General features: G+C 49.2%; 1 protein-coding gene across 1 annotated transcript in view; it reads right to left on the reverse strand.

Annotated features, from left to right (window-relative positions):
• Positions 1-20,184, reverse strand: part of ncoa2 (nuclear receptor coactivator 2) — a 45,875-nt gene that overhangs the window by 10,218 nt on the left and 15,473 nt on the right. The window contains 9 exon segments of the mRNA XM_037455372.2: positions 2,356-3,697; positions 3,816-3,963; positions 4,107-4,247; positions 5,180-5,281; positions 6,899-7,081; positions 9,853-10,030; positions 12,729-12,832; positions 16,030-16,202; positions 16,983-17,090. Of these exon segments, the coding sequence (XP_037311269.2) occupies positions 2,356-3,697; positions 3,816-3,963; positions 4,107-4,247; positions 5,180-5,281; positions 6,899-7,081; positions 9,853-10,030; positions 12,729-12,832; positions 16,030-16,202; positions 16,983-17,071 (2,460 nt within the window). The 5' untranslated portion in view covers positions 17,072-17,090.

The following is a 20,184-nucleotide window of genomic DNA, read 5'->3' on the forward strand; positions in this document are numbered from 1 at the left end:
ATTTCTTGTACTGTAGAACCCGTGTGATGTCTGATACAGAACATTTGCCTGAGAGCCGGCATGCAGTTGGACAATGCATCATCTCATAGAATAACAAGAACTGCAGTAGCCAGGAGAAAGCTACTGGAGGATCTATTAAAAACCCAAGATCAGGCCAGACTGTATTTATTTTTCTTTAACTACTTACTGACATCCAGGGTCAATGAGGAGCTGCAGCTCATTGCGAACTAAATCTGACATTCTTTTTCAGACCGAAATATTAACTCAATATTAGGTTGAGCTGCAATAAGGCCACATGCCAAAGCCATGCGCAACCCGTGTTACCACAGTAAACAGATTCTATAATATTACTGGTTGGTTGCTTAACTTTATTGGTTTTCAGTGGCAGTAAAGAGAAGAATGAACCAAATCACAAAAATACATTATAATAACGACGGAACAGTTTAAAAAGCAAACAGGTTTAGCTTCATCAGATGTAATTTGTCAAACACACAGGTAATCCCGCGTCCCATAGGACCACAGGACTAAATGTCCATACCTAGGGTTCCTTCAGCCATTAGCTGAGCCGCCACTACGCAGCTCTGATTTCTCATTTAGCTCTGCTCCAGCCATCAATAATTCAGCCCTCAAACAATCACGAGGAGGAGACAGGGAGGGAGGCAGCAAGAAAGCAGTGGGTGAGGTTAGTGGAGAGAAGGATGAGTGGACTTTTTAACTAGTACAGTCAGCTTCCCCACATGGCTGAGCAGCAGTTCTCCCCCTCCCTCGCACCCACGTTAAACGGCTCTAATGCAGTAACGGCTTGATTCGTGTTTAAGTCTTAAACCACGGTTAAAAAAACGGACTGAACCATCAGCATGTGAAGCGTCACTTTCATTGGCACCGTCAACACAAGGCAGAAATGGACCAATTTAAAAAGGTGCAACTTGAGCTTAAAACACAAAAGAGACTGCATCCCGACGTACGCATTAAACCTCCATTCCCCTCATTTTCTATTTGCCTCTATTGTTTCTGGTACATTGCTCGCTCTACAAACACACCACTCCCCTCCATCTCCATGGCAGCAGAGAGGACACGCAGGAGCATATGGCTCATCATTTTCACTCTGCCTGCCGAGGCTGGGCTCTCTTGGGGGTGTCTACACCTCTCTCTCTCGCTCGCTCTCTCTCTCTCTCCCTTTGTTCAGTTCACTTCGGCGGCTCGCACCATCCAACCGATCACCCCCCTCTCCCCTCCTCCATATATGTGCCCGAGAGGGCGAGCGCACACACTGTAGATAGCGCTGACCCTCTGTACTGCAGCGCTCCCACACCGCTTTGACTAAAGAGGAGCCTCGAAGAGGAGGTCGGGAACAATGAGAAAGCGAACCCCTTAACACATTTCTCCAGAATGCCTTCATTTCCAGAATAAATTGGACATGGGCTTTTATGAATATCACCTCGGCTATGGACCGGTCTAAGTGGGAAAGCAACAAGAGAAGTGGCGACAGCAGCGCGTGCACAAGCACTCGCGAGGCTTAGCTGTGGTGTTTGTGTGATCGAGCTGCACATAGCTTGACCTGTGCGTTGAGCTTATATTAGAATAACCTCATTAGTAAAGCCCGTCACACACACACACACACACACACACACACACACACACACACACACACACACACACACACACACACACACACACACACACACACACACACACACACACACACACACACACACACACACACACACACACACAGGTTTAGTCTTTAGGCCCTCTGCGACACAGATCTTTTTAGAGTTCAACCAGCGACAGTTTCCCTGCTCCACCCCCCCTCCTCACCCTTTTCACCCGTTCCTCCTCGTCTCGCTTTGAGCGCCAGGCCTAACCCGAGCTCGCTGCCAAACTTGTGGATTCCGGCCAAACGCAACGAGGATCAAATGGCTTGAGAACCACAGGGACTCCCTCCAAATGTCGCAGTTGTTTGAACCTGGCGGACAGCCTCCTGGACTCCGGCTGCCAACGCATCGGCAGGAAAAGGAGGACCAGATGTGTTTATGTATTTGAATAAAAGGAAAACACGCCTGCCGTCTTAAGCGCACATGACAAGGCTGTGCAAAATCTGAATGGGAGAGTGTATACATGTCACAAGTGCCCGCCTGTCTGCAACGCTGCACCGACGGCCCGTTTGTCCGCTTAGATGTGGCGTCCCATGTGGATACGGGGACTTGGAGGAACCGGCATCTGCTACCTAACCCAGATTAATGGCCGTACCGAGGGGGGAGGCGAGTGGAGCTATGCGGGGCAATGGACTAAAGAAAAAGGATACCACCATTCAGCTTGAGGGAGGAGCCTTAAAAAAGAAGAAGAAGAACCAACCTGTTCGGCCCGGTCGTATCCCGTGTCCTGTTTCTCAGTCTTGACAAGAGGGTGTTTGCCCCCTTCGACCTTCACCTCCCCAGGCTCTAGCTTTGGAACCTTGTCCTTCAGTCCAGTGTCGTCTTTGTCCAGTAGGTAGCGCAGCAGGGCGTTGTCCTTCTTTTTCGGGCTCAACGGCTCCTGCTTGAGAGAAAGCTCGGCCCCGGAAGCCGGACCCCCGGCGCCTTGGGTCGGGTCTTGGCCCAGCTCTTTGCCCGTGGCCTCCGCAGTGAGTTTGGCCAGGTCGACTGGAGAAGTACTGTTCTGGAGCAGTTGGTGGAGGATCTTGTGTTTGTCCTTGAGGGACGTGGCGTGAGTGTTCACTCCGGCCAGCACGCCCCGGACCCCGGCCCCCGCCTGGTCCTTGCCCTCACCTCCAGCGCTGGGCGACAGGGGCGTCTCCAGAGGCTCCGGCTTAGTGGTGAGCAGTTGCAGTAGCTTGGTGTGGCCCTTGTTGTCGTGAAGACGACTGTGAGAGTCGTGGCCCTCAGGGGGCCCCTCTCGCTCCTCCTTGGGCTCAGCTAGGTTACTCTCCGTCTGGCCCTGACCGACCTCGGCGTGGGGTCTGAACGAGTCTGCTGCGCCGCCGCCGGTACCGCCGCCTCCCCCGAGTTTTGACATCAGAAGAGTGTTCACCCCTGACCCTTGCGTGACCCCGACTGGGGAGCCGATCTTTCGGTCAGGAGACCCTAGTGCGTGTGCGTGAGGGGCCCCGTGTCCCACGCCGTGACACTCACTCAGGGCCTGCAGAGCTGACAGAGAACTGCTTGTGTAGCTGTTAGCGTGGGTGCTAGCCGCGCCGCTGCCACACGCACCTCCGGGGCCTCCACCGCACATCCCCACCGGGGAGGGTGAGTGGAGGCCTCCCGCCACACGAGGGCTGCCCGCCCCCCCTGGACTGCCTCGGTGCCTGGGCGACAGCATAGAGTTCTGTTGGGGAGGATGCGGCCCTCCGGCCGGGCTGGGGCTGGCGCGAGACGGGCTGTTCATCCTCCAGTTGGGGCCCTGCTGTGGGGGTTGCATGCCCCCGGTGTGGATATGCGGTGGGGGACAGCCAAAACGGTACCCCTGCATATGACCCCCCATGGCTGCTGGTTCTCTGGGACCGGCAGGGCCTTGAGGGGAAAAGGGCGTGCTGTTGCCGCTGATGGTAGTGTCTTGGCCCTGGGGCCCTGAACCGGGCAAACTGCCCGGGGTCGGAGGAGTCATGGAGGGAGTGGAGGAGTTCATCGGTTTGGGGGCCATCCCTGTGGCCTGACTGCCGGGGCCCATGTCCTGGCCCATTCCACATACCGTCTGCTCTCTACAGGTTTAAGACAGACACACAGATGTTTGGTTTTCATAACCAAGAATGTTCTGTAGACATTTGATCAAGATCAACATTAAATGGTTTATCATCAGGCAACTAGACATGGATATACCTCTGGAGAATGTGCAGGGACATGTAGAGCTGGGGTTCGTTGGTGGCGGGCGAGCGCACAAGCTTGCTCTTAGTGTGGGCCGAGACGATGGTTCCGTCCGAGAGGGAGAACCGGTAGATGGGGCTGAATGCCTGGCCATGGCGGAGCACTGAGGACACACATGTGATGACGTCAGCCGAGGCGGCGCACTAAACATTTCTTAACGGAGCAGGGTCAATGCGCGATGGTCACGGTGTGAAATGACCCTGTGATCATTAAAAAAAAGGAGATATTAGCGGTTAGTGGCCTTACCTTCCTGCTGATGTCTCTTGGCGAAAGACATCTCCCCGTCGTTCTGTAGGTGGAACCTCTGGATGCAGCGCCTCACCAGATCCTCCCAGCCCGGCTTCATGGACGCCCGAAGCAGACTGGTATCCAGGGACGTTATCTTGCCTAAAACACAGGGCACCGGGTTAGAGAGGCCTGCGGCAGGCATGGACACAAGGACTTTTATACACTCACACAGTTGAGCTGGGGGGGGGATAAACATGTAGAGCAGCTGGTTGACCAGCATACGCTTCTCGCTTGGCCTCTTCGCCGCACAACCGCTGTGTGGTTTGATATCGATGTGAGGAAAGTAGAAGGATTTACTCTGTTTACATTTCAATTACAACGTGTCTGTACTAGCGAGGCAGTGAAATCTACTGAAGAAAAAGTCCCGGCTAAAAAAAGATTAGATAGTGTTTGAACACGCGTTTCACTGTCGGTACAAACTGTACGCTGGTCATTTGGGGAAACAGGTAGGAGGAGCCATTTTATTAGTCACACAATATCAGTTTAACATTTTTTTCTGTATTGAGCGCCCTCGTCAAACGGGCCAACAGACACAGGCCTACGATCGTAATTTACTGTAATTCCTCACTCAGACGAAGAAATTTAGAAAGTATGTGCGTGTGTATGCCACACACACAAATGTTACAAGCACATCAAAGTCCAGACGAGACAGACTAGCGCCTGTTCACTGGTGTTGAGACAGGTACGTTACCTCCCAGAGCGCAGACGGACGGGTGGAGCCTGTTCGACTAAAGCCTTCTCCTAAGGGCCTTTACCCTGAATATAATAATGAGGATATAACCGAAAGTGTAGTGTGAGGCGATTTATGAGCTGGTAACACGGGATGAGGTGAGGCCGCGAATGTGTAGAGCCACTATGTGCGTTTTAGTTTTTTGCAACGCTTTGGGCACAAATAAAGAAAAGAAAAAGTGCTCCAAATTGATATTGTCATTTTGACCAGCGTTTGGTGAGAAATCTGTTGGGTTTGCTGTTGAAAAGAAATCTAGTTTGCTGTGCATGTTCTTTGCTCAGCTTGTGACGGGCTGGAGCACCTTGTAGGTCTTGGCGTGTGGTGAAGCTCTCGTGCGTGGGATGCATGGGTCTCTCCTTCATCGGCACCCTGCGAGCCACGCAGATCAGGCACGACTGAAAGTCTACAAGAGGATGAGAGGAGAAAAAAAAAGGTTAGGGGCAATGTGTGGAGGAAAGATGCCGTAAAGGATGGAACAAAGATGACAGGCCGGAGAAGGAGGGGATGTTAAAGGGGAGGATGGGGGGCGTAAATGATGGAAACAGGGAAAGAAAAAAAGAAATGCATGTTATTCCCAAGCAGCATAATTAATACAGTTATTAATGAGCACGGGGATCATGGTTCTGCTCCTTTCATGAGGAGGAGCAGCTATCGCTGGCAAGGGAAATGATGAAGTGTGACCTTTGAAGATGTGTGTGTGTGTGCGCGTTTGCATGCGAGCGTGTCTCCGGCTGGTCTCACCTACGGTGCCATCCCACACTGATGACACCTCCCCTGTACCAACATTAAAGATGCCACGCTCCATCATAGAAGTTGTCTCTAACACACACACACACACACACACACGTGACCCCAAAAAGAACTGCCATCCAACTTTCCTGTGCCAGTAATAAACCCCCCTCCACCACCCTCCCTGTGCATGTTTCTGGCATAGAAATGCATGCCAGGGCAGACACACACACACAAATTCTTCCCTTTGACTTGTAAACCAAACCTCTTGGGTGGTCTGGCCCTTGGATCTGTGAATCTCTCTCAATTTTCTTCCTTTACCGCTCTCTCCTTCCTTCCTTCCTTCTTTCCTTCCTTCCTGCAACTACTGATCCTGCCTTGCTGCTCAGTTTCTGAGAGCTCTGCGCAGCAACACTTCATTTGGGGCCGAACGTTTTGGGGTAACTGACATTCTAAAGTTCCAGTTTAAAAAAAAGGTCAGAGAACATGAAAACCAAGCTAACTGAAATTGTTTCCCAGGAAAGAGGAGCAGATGTCCTGGACGACTGCCACTGCAGACGCAGCTTCTCAGCATCGCAAATTACGTGAAGGTTAATCAAAAGGCCGCCTCGACGACCGATGCAATAAAAGCTGCACCCTCTCCTTTGGAGACACTTGCCCTGGGTTTGTGAGGGATGTGCATGAATTATAGATGGGCTTTAATGACAGATGCCCGGGCTTCTCGTCTCCCTCGTGTCACTTAACTTTTTATGGGTGTAAGTTGAATGGCACCAGGACTGCTCCTTGTCGTTTGCTTGTGCAGCTTTAAGACAAACTTTGGCTGATTCTAAATGATCTCGGTACCACGTAAATGGCGGGCACTTGGATTCAAATCCATTGGACTGTCCAACCAGCCTCAGTTTTATGCTAATAACCTGTGTTAAGCTACATTTGAACTATTTCAGCACTCTCACCTTTCATTCAGCCGTGTAATGCACATGTCAGCAATAAGTCCCATTCTAGATATTTGTTCTGATTTTGATCAGCCTATTTTTTTCTTCTTTTACTGTGAAATATCAATTTTGACAGGTTTTATCCTTAAATATCCGCCTTTGATTCCTCTGCTTAATTGTTTGCCATTTGTTGAGCTCCTAATCCAACTCTATTTTTGAATTGACCAATATGATTAATAAATGTGACTTTCTATACCAGTCACATTTCAACAAATCCTGAAACTAGGGTCGCCAATTTGTGATCCCCATGCTCTTTCCCCCTCGTTTCCCACACATTCTGCCACAGTCCAGCTTCGTACCGTCTCCCTCCTCCTTGATGGACTTGGGCTCAGAAACGGCGAAGCACTGCATGGTCTCGTATTTCTGCTGCTGAGGCTCGTGCAGCTCGTCCTGGTTGTCGCCGTGGGGGTTGACCAGCATCCGGCAGTTGAACGTGTGACTGTTCCTCCTTGGACCCTCGCTGGACCACGGGACGCCGTTCACTGCGGGGGAGCAAGGAGGGGGTAGGGGGAGGGGTGGGGTTTACAAAGTGGCCGAACACGCTGAAAATTGTACAGTCAAAAGTGAACAACAAAAATCGGGAAGCAAGCGAGACACTTAATGAGAACGTAGCAGAGAATGAGAGCAGAAAAAAGTGCAGGAAGGAGAGAGAGGGGGAGAGAGGAGGATGAGAGATAGAGAGAGCAGTTGCTGGGTTGGAGATCAGTGGTAATGAGCAGTTGGAACCCCAAGCAACGTGCCATCCATCCTCGGCCGCGCGTCCCAGCCAGGCCTCCATACGCATGTCCTCCATGAAACAACATTGCCAATCTTTCTTCTCCTTTCCAACGCTCACGCGGGCGCGAGCAGACGCGCGCGCACACACGCACGCAAAGAAAAGAAAGAGTCACGCGCACACAACTCATTTAACTCTAGCAAACTCCATCTGGTTTGTGATCTCATTCGGTGCATTGATAATCTCCCAGTATCTGGGCCACGGGCCGCTGATCGTTTCCAGGGTACTCCGGTCTGTGCTGCTCTCCCACCCAGATGGCTGGGCACTCAGACCTCAATCCCAAGCACCGGGAGAGGAAGAGGGAGAAGGGACTTAGGGAGGGCTCCTGACGGGGGGGGTGCACTGACATACATCTTACACAGAGGAAATGAAGAGCTAAATTGTGGAGAAGGATCGGAGGTAGGCATTAAAGAAAGAACGAGAGAGAGAGAGAGAGAAAGAGAAGAGACGGGGAAAAGGACAGGCGAAACTGGAGGAGAGAAGAAAAAGGTGCACGGAAATAAGTGGCCTGCTTTCATGAGATGAGCAATGTTAGCGTAAAGACAATGCTTCTTAGGGAGGCTAGGAAACAGGAAAAAAGGGGACTTGATGCAGGCGAGACTAACACACAAAGTGAAGAGAAGGGGCTGGAAGGGCATGAGATGAGATATGGGAAGGGAGGGATGCTGCTGACAGGGGAGAGAAGCCAAAAAAAGAAGTTAATTAGCTGAAAAGGGGGAGGGAGGGAAAGAAAGAAAGAGGAGCGGGAGCAAGTGTCTGGGCTGAGCATCAGCAAAAGTGAAATTAAGTACCTATAGGTTATATGCTGGCCTTGCGTGTGAAGCTTACATAACCCTTTGCATTATTCACGTTCCCTACATCCTCTCTGTAGCAGTTTAACATTAAAACACTTTTAGAAAGGTGATGGTAGAAGACGGAGAGGAAGTCCACATTGTGAGAAGAGAGAGGCCAGGGTGTGAGCGAGAGCCGGTATGCTGGTACCCTAGCCGGCGAGAGCCGAGGGTAGCACAGGTAGGGTAGGAGGGTACCAGCACAGGTAGGAGTGATGCAACATACACTCACCGGCCACTTTATTAGGTACACCTGTCCAACTGCTCGTTAACACTTAATTTCTAAGCAGCCAATCACATGGCGGCAACTCAGTGCATTTAGGCATGTAGACATTGTCAAGACAATCTCCTGCAGTTCAAACCGAGCATCAGTATGGGGAAGAAAGGTGATTTGAGTGACTTTGAACGTGGCATGATTGTTGGTGCCAGAAGGGCTGGTCTGAGTATTTCAGAAACTGCTAATCTACTGGGATTTTCACGCACAACCATCTCTAGGGTTTACAGAGAATGGTCCGAAAAAGAAAAAACATCCAGTGAGCGGCAGTTCTGTGGGCGGAAATGCCTTGTTGATGCCAGAGGTCAGAGGAGAATGGCCAGACTGGTTCGAGCTGATAGAAGGGCAACAGTGACTCAAATAACCACCCGTTACAACCAAGGTGGGCATAAGAGCATCTCTGAACGCACAGTACGTCGAACTTTGAGGCAGATGGGCTACAGCAGCAGAAGACCACACCGGGTGCCACTCCTTTCAGCTAAGAACAGGAAACTGAGGCTACAATTTGCACAAGCTCATCGAAATTGGACAATAGAAGATTGGAAAAACGTTGCCTGGTCTGATGAGTCTCGATTTCTGCTGCGACATTCGGATGGTAGGGTCAGAATTTGGCGTCTACAACATGAAAGCATGGATCCATCCTGCCTTGAATCAACGGTTCAGGCTGGTGGTGGTGGTGTCATGGTGTGGGGAATATTTTCTTGGCACTCTTTGGGCCCCTTGGTACCAATTGAGCATCGTTGCTACGCCACAGCCTACCTGAGTATTGTTGCTGACCATGTCCATCCCTTTATGACCACAATGTACCCAACTTCTGATGGCTACTTTCAGCAGGATAATGCGCCATGTCATAAAGCTGGAATCATCTCAGACTGGTTTCTTGAACATGACAATGAGTTCGCTGTACTCAAATGGCCTCAACAATCACCAGATCTCAATCCAATAGAGCATCTTTGGGATGTGGTGGAACGGGAGATTCGCATCATGGATGTGCAGCCGACAAATCTGCGGCAACTGTGTGATGCCATCATGTCAATATGGACCAAACTCCCTGAGGAATGCTTCCAGCACCTTGTTGAATCTATGCCACGAAGAATTGAGGCAGTTCTGAAGGCAAAAGGGGGTCCAACCCGTTACTAGCATGGGGTACCTAATAAAGTGGCCGGTGAGTGTAGATGGCATACGGCATCGGAGGGGAGAGAGAGACAGAGACACAGAGAGAGAGACAGAGAGAGAGAGAGAGAGAGAGAGAGAGAGAAAGAAAGAATGAAGTGTTGAACACATGTGACACGGGGAGACAAACTGACAGGTGAAAACAGAGGTAAGACAGGGAGCAAAGTGAAGGCTGGAGGGGAGAGGAAGCTGGCGGCTAACCGAGGGATTTGGGCAGCAGGTTCTTGATGAACTCGGCGTGATCCCCGACGTGCAGCACGCTGTAGACACTGGTGTTCATTAGCTCCTCCTGGTTGTAGCGCAGGTACTGGGTCACATTTTCAGACACAAACACGATGTTGCCCTCCATGTTCACCACGAAGAAGAAGCCGTCCAGGGCCTGGGAGAGAAAAGCAAGGGGAGAAGTTCAAATGTTGGCAGGTGGGTTTATTGAATTCTCTACACTGGCGCGGATCAAATCGCTGACAAGCAAGAGTAGGAGTGGAAAACTGTGTCTGACAACCTTTATTTCCCACCAATACTGGCCAATCGCTAGCTGCTTTAGCACTGAGCAGGTTCTTAAAAGCCTTATCCTACCAAGAGCATTTCTCCACTCATTGTATGTTGGGATAACTTGACTGTTCTAGTTTGGAACCCTCACAACCAACACTACGAGCTAAATTTGGGTTTACGTAGGATTTTCAGGGCTCTGCACATTCCAGATATGAAAGCAGAGATGTTCTGCGGGCTTCCATTGTATGTGTGCCTTAGGCTGGTCAAAAGAAACGGATTCTAAAAATGGAAAGAAAACCTTTCAAGGAACTGTTTTGATAATTCACTGGTATCCCTATCAAGTTGTGTAAATAAGCAGCACACCTATGTTGTGTTTAAAAAGGGAGCCAATTGGTGCACTGCGTGCTGGGTACAGCAATCACTGCAGCAGATGCTCAACATCAGTGTGTCTGATAGAAAGCACGGTACAAGCATGTGCTTGCAGAGGTTGGATGAGGAGGAGGAGGAAGAGTAGGAGGCGGCGTACTTAATTGAATGAATATAGCCCCAGGTTGGCCATTACCCACAAGATGGTGTCAATTAGGCCATCAAATCAACCCAGAGCCCTTAAAAGGGGGAATTTTGGTGGTTGTAAAGCTGTAAAATCTAGTGGCAAGATAAGAGAAAAAGGGACATTGCCCAAGATGACTCCGCCTCTCTTCTGCTTAAGTATTCTTTACCTACACACCGCACATTTTTACTTTATGTAAAAAAAAAATCTTTTATTGCATCGGCTTTAAAGACACCAAACTTTTAAACATATTGCACATTGCCAGATGTATATTTAGTTCCCCCACCCTTCCCCTGATGCCCATGTGCATCTATAGGCACTGCGTAACACACCTGCAACACACCAGCGGGGTGCAGTACTATCACTGTGGCTGCATTAACATGGCGTGCACTGAAAATCCACTTAAGGAGATCTCATCTATCACTGCAGGAAGCCGAGCAGTTCCAAAAAAGCAACATGGCTGTTGTGCGAAGTTCAATCCTCCCCCCCCCCTCCACCGCGTGAAGAAAGGCCACAATCCGGGCCAGTGGGGCGAACACAAACTGAGCGAACAACTCGCTCTCTTGAATAATGCCGTTGGCCGATACTTTCATTTATACTGCCCCGTTTAACATGGCGGGGGCTAAAGCGGATACAAATGAATACCCCGTAAACAAATGTACGACACGGCGCCATACTTCGGGCTGCTGATATATGACGGTACGTTGTCGTGCTGTAGGGAATGGGGTCGGGTCTACTCCGGGTGTTATTGTTATGTATGATACTGGTGCTCTGCAAACAGGATCTCTCTTCACATAAATCCCTGCTAGCCATGCTGGATTTTCCACATGACAAAGCACAACTGTCTCGTTAAAAACAATTCCAAACGGGGCTTTCTTAGAGCTTGGTTTTGAGCGTAGTATTTGTTTTCAGTATATACAGAAATGTGTATTTTGCACTGAATATATCAAACGGTTAAGCACCTTAACATCAAAATCAAATCAAATATCTGGTAAGACTTGAATTCCGATTAACTTATTCTTGAACTAGCCACCCTTAGAGTGCATACGTTTGTAGTTACAAGTGCGAATTGTTCGACAATAACTTGTGATTAAACATGGTGGAACAGGGGGCATCTTACTTTGAACTGGTGTTTATGAATCATGGGTATTATATTCACAAAACACGCCGGCCCTAGTGCCTTCTATCTCTGAAAATGTCGTCACACCACACAACAGCGACCATATGGGGCAGTCCACCAGGAATGCAAAGTAGATGCCACAGCAGTCACGTGACGAAACACGACTTGCTCCCACAGGGTTGAACCAAGAGCACATCAACATCTTTTCTTTTTCTCCTTTCCTCCTGCACTCGCACAAGAGGGTCATCGGGGCAGCAGCGCGTGTGTGCGTGTGCATTTCCTGTCGACAGCCAATATCCTCGCAGCGTCCCGTAATGAGCCTGGGCCTGGGCCTGGGCTTGGCGGACGTGGGACGCGGCCAGGGCGGAGCGGGTGTGAATGGCCGATCGCTGCGTTTTGGGGGCTGCCAACAGATGGGAAAAGCATGCGGGCTGCGCTCGTCTATATTTAGCCCCCGAGTTAGTACGTCGATTCAGTGACGCTGGACCAGGAGAGCTATAAATATTCCATGAGAGGACGGATCCAGAGGCGAGCAAAGAGAAGACGGTAGGGCGAGAGAGAGAAAAGAGAACCGAACAAGTGAGAGAAAGAGGGACTGGAAGGGGGAGGGGGGGAGGCTCAATGAACCAATTCATTCGCTAGGCTGTTGCTTTTTTTTCCCCATTATACGTAAGCACTTCAGTGGCCCTCTGCGGGACAACGAGGCCATTGCTCTGCCAGGTGATTTACAGCCAATCCAGGGGCAGATGCAAGATGCTGGCAGCATTTACGCCGCACAGCGACACACACACACACGCACGCACGCACGCGTTCTCTACGGGTAGAACTCTCCGTTGTGTGTCGCGCTTGGTTGAAAGAGGAGAGCATCGCGTCGGTTGTCTCGATGTGACAGTGTGAATAAGCCGGATTACCCACCTCCAGCATCATCGGTCCCAAGGCATCTTTGTCAATCACACTCTGGCCCGTTGACGAGACGTCAGCCTTCTGAACCTCCTCCTCGTTCGCCGCCGCCGCCTTTTCTGCTGGCGGGAAAGTAAATGACAAAAAAAAGGGGGGAAAAAAGGTTAGAGGCGAAGGGAAGCAAAAGACTGATTCAAGACAACTTGGATCTTTGTATTTAATGAATTTGACATGTAGCTATAAGAGGGGACGTCATTCTGTTATGGGGGACAAAAACACAAAACACAAAAAAGAACCCAAAACATGTGACCATCAAAAACATCTTTTTATTTTGCTTCGCTCTGACATCAATACACATCCTTCAAAGAGGTCACATGTTGACATGTTGAACCGGTGAGTCTTTTCCCGCTACAGAGCGAAGAAATTTTGTCTCATTACCACGGCTTGAACCCAAGCAGAGAGCTGCGAGCTGAGTGAAAGGTTGTTGTAAAGGACTGTGTCAGAGCACGCAGCTGCCACGCTGGTGGCAGCCACGGGATGGATTGCATTGTCAGGTCCCGAGGAAAAAAAAAAAAGATGCTATTATGGAGACACTGACAGTGGGTAAACACTCCGAATAGGGCAGCAAATTGTTACAATGCGTTTGAGCGGCAAAGGCTAACTGAAGAAGCCATGGTGGTAAAACATTTTAATTAAGTGATTGAATAGTACTATTATTTACTTTGAAGATACACGGACAATGAACTTAAAAACTTAAATATTTAAGCTGCTCTGATTTTTTGTTACAGCAATTTGGGCAAAGATCTACGGTAGCGATTCCAGAGCGTCCTAAACTATAAAGTCTTGAGTCATAATTTCGAACCAGGCAGGAAGGCACTTCAGCATCGATGCTCCTTAGCCATGGACTTTCTGACTTATTGCATACAGGTACTTATGATCCATAATATGACCTAAACTGAACCATGTCCACTTACTTCAGATGTTTCAACGATCAATACAGCAGACGCAAACCTTATATTTGTCTTTATTGATATGGGTTTTACTTAAACAATTCAAATCAGAGTGTCCGGTGAGCTCCAGTACCTGCACTGTGGCGTGGTGCATTTGTCCATGTGAGTGATTGGGTTAATAACCATGCAGAGAAGCCTTATGTTCAGAGCGTAGGCTGCCCTACTTTAGGAGATGATGATGAGAGGCGGAATATGAGTGGGCCGTTGGGGTGGGTGGTGGTGGGGGGGACACATTTAACTGTCGCACCATGCCAAGACGAGGGCTGACCATATGGTGAGAGAATGTTGTGGTGAAAAGCAAACAAAATCATGTCCTCTTTTCTTTTTCCGCCTGTGTGTATGAGCGAACACTGACACAAATGCAGGTTTCCCCCCCACTGCGGGCTCGCCTAACACCGCCCGGACCACACATTCATCTCTTTCAGCATTAATGATGTGCGCATCAGCAGGACTTCTCCGGGCCCAGCAGGGTCCAGTACACCAGCACAGCTGCCCCGGGTGCGGACCCATCACTCAACGTCAGCGAGGCCCTCACCGGCTCCCCGTCCGTCCGCAGAACTGTACCTCAGATGAGGGGAGGGGAGTTGGAGGGGGGGGGGGGGGGGCCTCAGTATTTATAAGGGTTACGTGCTTTCGTAATCCGTAACTGTTGAGGTATTTGGCATGTGCTCTATTCTCTTATCTTTTACGTAGTCGTGCATGTTTTACATTTCCTCACACACATAATGAATACAAATCCTGCTCAGCTACTGTATACAGTGTGAGCCACCCCGCTCACACTGTATACAGCTGTGTTGGCACAAGCGAGCAGATGAGGGTGTAAATGAAGTTGTAAAGTTGCGGTGCCCTTGTTTTATAAGCTCCATAAAAGATATCATAACATAATGTCAATCAAGATGGAAACAGAAAAAGAAACATATGCCAAGCACACGAATCCACCCTGATTTCAACGAGGGAAAACGCATGCGGGCAGCATGAGAGGAACAAACAGGGATGAATTAAAAGCCTCCAGAAGGAGGCCACTCTCTTAAAGGCCGTCACGGCAGCATCACTGCAGGGCTCGGACACCGCGAGAGTTTTTAAATCCCATTTTTGTAATTTAATTCATTCAGTACCGCCACCATCCACTGAGAATATCTTTCACATAGTAACGATGCTTCCCGGGAGAAAAACCACCACCTATAGAAAGATGCACCACAAACGATGCCAAACAGATGGAAACGAAAAGGACACGTGTGTTCAGTGAAGCACTAAGACTTCTTACATGAGTTTTTTGGCGCCTCCATGACTCAACAGTTCCCCTCTGTAGCCTGCGAGACGGGGCAAAGCCCCCCCCCCGCGTTACCTGTGGGAATGTGTGTGTTGCCGGGGCGGAGAAGCACGGAGCGTCTAGGCCTTTCTCCTCAGAGACCACCGTACAAACGCAATCATGCCTTCAGACACATCCAGGGGATGTTACTCTAGCCCAGTGTAAAAACATTCAAGGAGAGCGAGGGAAGGAAAGCGAAGGTGGGGGCAGTAGGAAATAAGACACTAGAGTGGAGGAGGGGCGGTCAGACGGAAGCCGCAGTTAATAAGCAAATTTTGCCTCACATTGCTCACCATTACATAACGCTGGGCTCTGAGTCACACAAAAGAAGTTGACATCATGAGTCCCTCTGATTCATGTATACCTCGAGTGGGCCACTCTTTGTCAGCCCCGCACTTTTTTCCCCCGGTATGCTTTAAAGACTAAGATCAGCCTTAATGTCCACATAAAGAGATCTAACTTTTTTTGCTAGCTTTGGACCTTTAAGAAGGAATAAAACGAATAAAAACGAAAGAGATCGCATTGATGTTGGTCTGTTGAATCCAACATGAAAAAAGTGAAAACACAGACCTCAACTAATTGCTAAAGAGCACCAAAAATGAGAAGCCTGCAAGTACCACTGCACTGCCAGATCCATTCGCCTGATGTTCTGGCTCGGGATAAAAGTGGGAGAGACCGGCAAAGCACTGCCCTGGTTCATCGCTGTGATGAAGTGATGGAGGGAACATTTGCTCTTTAATTCCCAAAACAACTATTGAGCGTGGAGCGGATTCCAAACCACAATATTAATGCCATCGGGGCTGATGCTTCTGCCAAGACTGTGCCACCTGCGGCACTCGTGGCTCTATTCAGAGCCTCAAAAGCCACATCCGCAGCTTAATTCATATTGTTGCACCGTATACCATAAGTTGATTCAATTCGGACCCATCTCCTTGGATTATTTTCTTTTACAGACACAGATAAACGCACCAAATGAAAAAGCATTCAGGGTTTTTACCTTGCTCCTTTATTTGTCTGATCTGCTTCACAGTTTCCTTCAGGATTGCACATTTGTCGGGCTTGACGTTGAAGTTATCGATGTCGTTGAAGTTGGCAAAGATCAGCTCGGCAAGCTCCTCGATGTATTTGTTCTCGTGCTCGCGGTTGCGCTTCTCGTTGCTCCGTTTTGGACTGCGGAGACAAAAGAGAAGACCGGGATGAGAAGGAGCAAAAAGGGGGGGACTCGACAACAGCGGGAGGGATGAAAAGCAGGTTGTGGGAACGGCTACGGAAGGAGATCCATCTGTAAAAGTACACCAGGGACACGCACACAAACACACACACACACACACACACACACACACACACACACACACACACACACACACACACACACACGCACCCCTCAATATGACTGAAGAGCCCTCTCGTTTTCACAGCTGCCAAGTGCCAGCTGCACATCTACATCTACTACAGGCCTTGGTATGGAGGAGTCAGAAGAGGGATAAGGCAGGGGTCAATTATTCTCCATATGGGTTGAAATATATCTCCAGGCCTCTTCATTGTGTCAAGATGGAGCACAACATCAATAAAAGAGTTCCCCCGCCCTCCTTTAAATGCCCGTCTGCAGATAAATTATGCAGATTTATTGTATGGACCGTAACATTGCTCCGGGGTTAGCCTTCGCAGTCTCCCACAGCCATTCTTGGCAACTACTAAAATGGGTGTATAAAATACTTAAGTGGCTGGAGCTTCATTGTAATTCTCACCTTCTTCAAGTGGGCAATTTTGCAAAGCGGTGATTGTTGAGGCAAGTTGCTTACACAGTTAAGGTAAGAACGCATAGCCTGTATAGCATAGTAGTGTTAAAAATGTTTTGTATTTTAATCCCTCATTCTGTGTCAATTAAATAGAGTCCAAATGTCCCCCTGTGAGAGAAACCCATCGACTGGCTCGAAGCACAAGACTCACCTGGGTCCCAGAAGTTCGGCAGAACATTCTTTGCGTTTTCGTGACTCTGCCCTGGCAGGGTCAGATGGGTTTTCACCGACTCCACTCATCCTCAATGCATATCAGCGTCTGGAAATAACAAAAACACATTTATTCAACACACTGTGGAAAACTACTTATATGTTGTTAACGTGTGCATGCAGACATGCGTATCTGCATACAACACACGCGTTCAATCTTTTGCTCGGGGCACAGGTTGATCCACTCCCGGAGAAATGAGTGAAAATGGAGCGGAGAAAGAGATTCAATCATTTCTCTCTGATGGTGCAGCTCTCCCCAGAGAGGCTGAAATGAGAACACGGCGCTTTGCCCACAGCACCAGGCTGCACGCTCAGCCGTGTATCGGGAACACGTTACACCAGGCGAAGCCCGCAGTCAGGATAGCGTGGGTTCATGATCGCAACACGCGTTCCCCATGTACGGAGCTTCTCTGAGATTGCTTTACCTTAAATAAATAAACAAATAAAAAGCTAAATGTGACAACAATGTCTTGTCAGCTTCTTTCGGGAATCAGGCCACGGAGCACAGGATCTTAAGTACGGATTTCATGTTGTGCGACTTGTCAGATCTAAAGTGACAAGCCGGCTGCGGGCTTAGCGAGCAAGTTACTGGCTCCTGATCTAAATCGAATGTAGAGATATTCACAAGGTCGGCAGCCTTTGGAGACTCGTCCTATTGTGGGTGTTGAGCATCCACACCAACCTACATTTAGTTCTGTCCCTCCCCCTTACTACGCGAGGCGGCACGGGCCAAACGTCATGCTACTTAATGAAAGACTATCAATTATTGATCAAAGTAATGTCTTATTAATTACCGACCATGGTCTGCACCAAAATCTGGTGGGAGCTGGTGAACTCTGATTCCGATGTATGATCTGCAGCCATTTTAATTTAATAGGATATAAACGAAAGACAGACCGAAAACGAGAGTAAGAGACAGAAAACCCACCCCAACCCGCCCGCCCTCAGTGCAACGCACAAGGTTGGACTGGGCCGTGTTGTGACACACTCTCGGCCACTCAAACCATGGAAACGGGTGACAAACACGCTCGCTGCGCAGCCATTACATAATGCATGACAGAGTACAGCCCAGTGTAGAGCGGCGAAGGAATAACGTAGCTTAGCAGAAGCAGGCTGTTAAAAAAAAAAAAAAAAAAAAAAGGGGAGCCAGTGACCATGCAAACTTGAGTTTGGCTCCCTCCTGGCCTTGAGTGACCTACTTTAAGCTAATGGTAGGGTCCGTGCTCAAAAGGATGAAGCCAAAGCAGTGGTGGCTGCAGAGGCAAAGGAGACTGCGAAGGGTAAAAGCACACTTGCACCGCCCCCATCGAGGCCTGCCCGGCGTACGGAAAAGTAATGAACACAAACATCGGCGTGCACGTGTCCATGCGTCCTTGTGCGGTGGCGCTGTGCTCGCCGCTGGAATTACAACAGTCTCTATAAGGGAGGGTTGTGCGCTTTTATTAATGACAACAGAAACAGGCCATTAAAACTCTCACAGCTAAGTGGCCCTCTCTCCGCTCCTATTGGTTGTCCCTGGGCTTTCCAGCGCAAGTTACCATGGGGATTCTAGACTTCATTGGATGTGCTGGTTGTGCTCGTCCCGCCGGGCCGGGATATGATTGGTTGCCTACGTCTCCTTGACATGGCAGTAATGGTGGGTCAGTGTATGTTGGAAGAGGCGCGCGCGTGCACACACACGCGTGCAAAAGAGACTGCGAGTACCGGGCACGTCTCAATGACACCAACACAGACAGTCAGACAGCCTGGCGAAAGGGCTCGCGGGCCACTTTTGTTGCTGGGGTGTCCAATCTTCACATGGGAAGACTAGAGGGGATCGGCACTCCACGGAGACTGCAGAGGATCTCTGGGCAGATATAAACACCCGGGCGCCGGTGCTGGCGCCTACTGTACGGAGCTATGTCAACAAGTTGAATCACCTTGGCCACAAGAAGTCGAAAGTTCCTCATCGAGCAAAGCTCATACCGTCTTGCTTAAATTTAGGCCATTTTTGTCGAAAATGCCAGAAAGACGAGCCAGTATAAAAAAGGGGTGGAGTTTGTAATCTGCAGACACTCAACATACACACATACATTTTTTTTTTTAAATAGCCGCAGTACAAAAGGTCAAGGGCAGACTTTCCTCTGCTTGGAGGCCTATGAAACGATGAGGCAACTGTTGTAGATTTCGCAACAGTTTAACTCAGCGTCGCCATAGAGATCAGCTGAGAATTGCAGCAGATAACGAAATAGAGAAATAAAGACCTGTTCCCAAAAAGGGAGTCCAGTCAAGCTGAACCATGCAGTGGAAATGAGGTCTAAGTGCTTCTCCACGTTTAGGACGGATAAGGTCATCTCTTTCCACATCATGTGCGGGGGGGGAAACAAGTTTATTCTTATTCTCAGAAGAACAATATACATTGTTGTTCAAAATAAATAGAACAAATCTAAACCGTTTCCTGGCTATCTACCTTCAATAGGGCACATGCATTTGAATTATTTACTCACTTCGGTAACTTAACAATTGCACACACTTAACCAATCTACCCCTCATTAAACAGAGTATTTAAAGGCTGCGAAGACAACCCTATTAAAAAAAGCAACGTTCTAATTTTCAACGTTGGTGGAATTTGAAATGTGGTTTTTTTTTAGTTGAAAGAAGAGCTTATGGTATAGGAGGAAGACGCTACAACAACCTCAAAAAACAGTCGGTCAATTACATCCAAACGTCTTCATCCAACATGTGGACAGCGGCTTTGTGTAGCCGCGGCGGGTAAGGCTGAGCATACATTCACGCAGAGAAGTCCATAGGTGCACGTGTGCTGATATCATTAACGCAGGGCGATGTAGGGTAAGTGGGGCAGAGGGGGGAGTAAATTCATTATAAGCTGAACTGCTTGTCAAACTCTGGAGGGCATCTATCCGGTTTGCAGTTCATCGAGCTGTCAGCTCATTAAGTTCTCCGGCATGGTAAGTTGAGACATAGTCGGCGTGAGACGCCTCCTCGCCTTAAGAGGGACGGATGTGGAACCATTTTACACTCGGCGGTATGAACAGCTATCTTCGGTTTGATTGGCCGACTGCTTGCGGTCGCATTGGGGAAAGTCCGCTCCCCAACACGCGCCGGGGTCGTGAGGTTTAGGGGAGCGGATAAACCCTCCCCGC

This window comes from Pungitius pungitius, chromosome 19, assembly GCF_949316345.1.
Source record: "Pungitius pungitius chromosome 19, fPunPun2.1, whole genome shotgun sequence".
In the NCBI taxonomy this organism is placed as follows: domain Eukaryota; kingdom Metazoa; phylum Chordata; class Actinopteri; order Perciformes; family Gasterosteidae; genus Pungitius; species Pungitius pungitius.